The 4,872-nt window shown below is 36.4% G+C and overlaps 1 protein-coding gene across 1 annotated transcript; it reads right to left on the reverse strand.

The window, feature by feature from the left end:
• Nucleotides 1–2,088: 2,088 nt before the first annotated feature.
• On the reverse strand, nt 2,089–2,930 carry LOC104808340. The gene is made up of 2 exons (XM_010534017.1): nt 2,324–2,930; nt 2,089–2,234 (listed from the first exon to the last, which is right to left on the reverse strand). Exons 1-2 carry the CDS (start codon nt 2,928–2,930, stop codon nt 2,089–2,091), a joined length of 753 nt encoding a protein of 250 aa, XP_010532319.1.
• Between the last annotated feature and the right edge of the window lie 1,942 nt (nt 2,931–4,872).

The raw sequence follows: 4,872 nt of genomic DNA on the forward strand, positions 1-4,872 counted from the left end.
CAACAACTTGCGGCGACGAGGCAACAAGTGACTAATCTCGAACAAATCGTTGAGCTTATGCGGGGTGATCGGCCACTCCACAATACGCCGCCAAGCTCGAGATCAGAAACGACGGCACGTAATCTCGGGACTAGCGAAGACGAAGAAACCCGTAGTGCAAATTAATTATTATTGTTGAAAATATTTTATATTTTTGTAATATTCGAACAATTGTTTTTTTAATATTTTAATTTTATTTTTTGGGGTGGAAGGTGTTTATATAAATTTTTTTATTTGATTTATCTAATAATAGGGAGATGAGAAAATTGTTACAAGAAAACAGACAAAACAAAGAGAGATTCATGGACGCCCCTTGAAATGTTTCTCTCTTTGTTATTAGAACTAAGATTAATGGGTTTAGTTAGAATTTGTTTTAACAACAACTAGTTTTTTTTTTGTTTAATGTGATTGTGTATATATCAAAAGTTCAGAGATTGTTACAACCAGGTATTTAACCTGTCAACCGAAATGAAAAATTACAAGGAATTCTCATTGCAAATGGTCAAAAGTACAAAGACATTCAAGAGCAAAATATCAGTCCTAACTCGTTGGTTGCCGCATAAGATAGTACCAATTCTCCAGAAGTGAGCATGATATTCTCATTCTTTCCAACCGCAAAGACAACAAGATGTTCCGTGTGGCCTTATCAAGTTTCCATCGTACCTTTTCCAATGAGTTAGACTCATTCTTGAAGGTGCGATTGTTACGTTCCCACCAAATCATGTAAGTCACCGTCAGCAAGAGGAGTTTCACAATAACCAGCCCGTCCCTTGTGGTATTATTGGCATTCGACATGATCCATGCCACGCAATCCGCCATCCCCGTCGGCGGGTCTCTCCAGCATCGTCCTGCAAAATCGTTCCAGAGCGATGTGCTGTAAGGACAACGCAGAAATAAGTGATCATGCGTTTCATCAACCCCTCCGCGTAAGCAACACTTTGGATCGATGCACATTCCCCAACGTATGAGGCGGTCCCTGGTCCCTAGTTGTTAATATAAGGGATTGTATTATATGATGATCATCATTTTCATTGACATATATATATATAAGATATTGAACATACAATAAGACCTTCAATTTAACAAAATATTAATTCTTTAACCAAAGAAAAAAAAACAAGACCTTCAATTAGAGATGGGTAAGAAATTTAATTTAAGAAATAAATAAGAGTTTGGTCTCTCACTTTGCATAATTCTACCGAAGTACGTACAACATTTTTCGACTTAAATTTTTCGACTTAAAATTAGGGTGTTAAACAAATCGGTTCCATCATGAGTTTAACTGAGTCAGATTTCGACTCATTAATTTTTTGAGCTAAATGGATATGTTCGCAAGTAAAAAATAAATATAATATTTTTGTTTATAATATAAAAATCGAATAAAATGATATTTTAATATTAAATTTAAATATTAAAATATTAATAAAAAATAAATTAAGTATTAACGTTCTATAAAATATACAAATTTAAATATAAAAAAATGTTAAAAAAACACCTTGATTGGCAAGTCAACTCATGATTTGTTGAGTTATCTTTCAAACTCGCGATGGATCCGGATATTGCGAGACAAAGACAAAAATAATATTTCTATAAAACCCTTCCCGAAACAAAAACACCTTGGTTAATTTGAAGATGGTCATCATCCCTCGTCATAATTCACGATTTTTATTTTTTTTTTAACATTTTCACCGAACCGTAAAGTCGTAACAATGTAACCATAGTTTTAGCTTGTTTCTTACCCTACCCATTGTAAGTTAAGTTTTCTCATTTTCTTGCTCATATATATATTTATGGATTGACGTCATTGGAATATTGCATTAAAATGGTTACAAATTTGTGAAATCATATCATGGCTCGCCGTGTCCCTTCCTTATTAGGAGGGAAAAAAAAACAAATAAAAGAATATAAGTAGATGAACCCATGGCTCCTACGTCTGTTGTTGAATATGGCATTTTATAAGCCTTCAACTCATCCAAATATGTTTCTCGTACGGACGCTTCAATGACCTTTAGAATCCATCTTCCTCCGGCCAAGATTGATAATCCTCCTCTAGTGATGAGGCTTCTTCTTCTTCTTCTTCCCATGGACGTTGACCTTTCCCGAGGCCGAGGCCGAGAACTCAGCTTTGCCTCCGATCCCCGGAAAGAAGTTTCCGTTCCCGATCAAGTGTTTCCCGATCTGTCCTCCCAGTTGTCCTGTGTAAGAGATATCGAGAATATTCAAGAAGATGTCAAATATCTATATAATGTATTTAACGTCTCATTTTGTATATATGTATATATACCTCCGGCAGAAACATGCTTCTTGTCGGAGAACTTGGCAATGGCGTCAATGTAACTGTTGAAGCACTTCTTGAACGATCCGAAAACGGCGGCGAACTCTTTCTTCTCTTGGACGGTGAGCTTAGCTCTGGCCTTGAACTGATGCCTGGCGGATATCTCTGCGATCTTGGCCGGAATCACTGCAAATCCATTCACCATTCCCTCGTAGTTCTTCTTCAGTTGCAGAGATGCCTTCCCTCCCACGCCGAAACCCGTCTGAACGGCCAAGAGCGATTGCCTCATGGCCAGGAATTTCGCCTTCCATATGGCCGAAACCAGGCCATGGAAGGCGAACTCGAAGTCTCCACGCTTCGAGAACTCGGCCAAGAACGAGGTGTAGTCCTTGCAGGCGGAGAATGTCGAAGACAAGGCAGGTGTTTTTAGGACAGAACTCGATTTCAAATCGATGAATTTCTTGATCTGGACAAAGGGTAAGGTCTTGAGTTGTTCCACTGTGCATGGAGGAGAGTATTGGCCTTTCTTGACTAAGGCCGAGGCTGAGGAGTGGCCGGAGACGGAGGCCACGGCGAGGGCGAAGGCGAGAGAGAACAACAGATAAATCCTTGCCATGGTTGTATCGATTGATGAAACTATTGAATAATATAAAATTAAAAAAAAACCACAAAAATAAAGAAAAGATGTGAAGGGATTGCGAATTGGTACGTTGGGGTGGAAGGTGTTTATATAAATTTTTTTATTTGATTTATCTAATAATAGGGAGATGAGAAAATTGTTACAAGAAAACAGACAAATCAAAGAGAGATTCATGGACGCCCCTTGAAATGTTTCTCTCTTTGTTATTAGAACTAAGATTAATGGGTTTAGTTAGAATTTGTTTTAACAACAACTAGTTTTTTTTTTGTTTAATGTGATTGTGTATATATCAAAAGTTCAGAGATTGTTACAACCAGGTATTTAACCTGTCAACCGAAATGAAAAATTACAAGGAATTCTCATTGCAAATGGTCAAAAGTACAAAGACATTCAAGAGCAAAATATCAGTCCTAACTCGTTGGTTGCCGCATAAGATAGTACCAATTCTCCAGAAGTGAGCATGATATTCTCATTCTTTCCAACCGCAAAGACAACAAGATGTTCCGTGTGGCCTTATCAAGTTTCCATCGTACCTTTTCCAATGAGTTAGACTCATTCTTGAAGGTGCGATTGTTACGTTCCCACCAAATCATGTAAGTCGCCATCAGCAAGAGGAGTTTCACAATAACTAGCCGGTCCGACATGATCCATGCCACGCAATCCGCCATCCCCGTCGGCGGGTCTCTCCAGCATCGTCCTGCAATATCGTTCCAGAGCGATGTGCTGTAAGAACAACGCAGAAATAAGTGATCATGCGTTTCATCAACCCCTCCGCATAAGCAACACTTTGGATCCATGCCCATTCCCCAACGTAAGAGGCGGTCCCTGGTCCCTAGTTGTTAATATAAGGGATTGTATTATATGATGATCATCATTTTCATTGACATATATATATATATAAGATATTGAACATACAACAAGACCTTCAATTTAACAAAATATTAATTCTTTAACCAAAGAAAAAAAAACAAGACCTTCAATTAGAGATGGGTAAGAAATTTAATTTAAGAAATAAATAAGAGTTTGGTCTCTCACTTTGCATAATTCTACCGAAGTACGTACAACATTTCATTTCTGAGTTTTTCGACTTAAAATTAGGGTGTTAAACAAATCGGTTCCATCATGAGTTTAACTTAGTCAGGTTTCGACTCATTAATTTTTTGAGCTAAGTGGATATGTTCGCAAGTCAAAAATAAATATAATATTTTTGTTTATAATATAAAAATCGAATAAAATGATATTTTAATATTAAATTTAAATATTAAAATATTAATAAAAAATAAATTAAGTATTAACGTTCTATAAAATATACAAATTTAAATATAAAAAAATGTTAAAAAACACCTTGATTGGCAAGTCAACTCATGATTTGTTGAGTTATCTTTCAAACTCGCGATGGATCCGGATGTTGCGAGACAAAGACAAAAATAATATTTTTATAAAACCCGTGAAGATGAAAACGAAGACGGGTATCTCAAAAACCGCAGATACTCAACCAATGTCTATCCCTATCGCGAATTGTGTGAACTGATTCATTAGACTCGTTTTCAAACAAACTTTAAAAATACTAGTTTGATTCACTATCGGTCACGAACAAACTCAAGAGTTAGCCCATTTGGACATCCCTAGTTAAAATGGGTTAATTACACCAAAAACGGGTCCATGAAATCAAATTGCAAACACTTCCAAATATACTTTGAAATCAATATGATTGTTGCCTTCAACCAAGAACCATATGGTTCTATGATTCAATCATACCACTTTTAGTGTCTTTAAATCATAACCACAAAAGCCCCTTTTTTGCTATTTTTTTTCTAAAGAAATTCCATCAAACTCTCTAAATCATCTGTTCCAATGGAACCTAAACTTAGAGTTTCAGAAATGGATCCTATAAATATCAGACGAGGAACCCATCCGT

The sequence above is a fragment of the Tarenaya hassleriana genome, unplaced genomic scaffold (genome assembly GCF_000463585.1).
Source record: "Tarenaya hassleriana unplaced genomic scaffold, ASM46358v1 Cleome14, whole genome shotgun sequence".
Taxonomy (NCBI): Eukaryota; Viridiplantae; Streptophyta; class Magnoliopsida; order Brassicales; family Cleomaceae; genus Tarenaya; species Tarenaya hassleriana.

Excerpts from the sequence above, each read along its gene's own strand:
- LOC104808340 (XM_010534017.1), bottom strand. The coding sequence starts at position 2,930 with ATGGCAAGGATTTATCTGTTGTTCTCTCTCGCCTTCGCCCTCGCCGTG. Across the intron at positions 2,235-2,323 it reads GAAGCATGTTTCTGCCGGAG|GACAACTGGGAGGACAGATC; the intron begins GTATATATACAT and ends TCTCTTACACAG.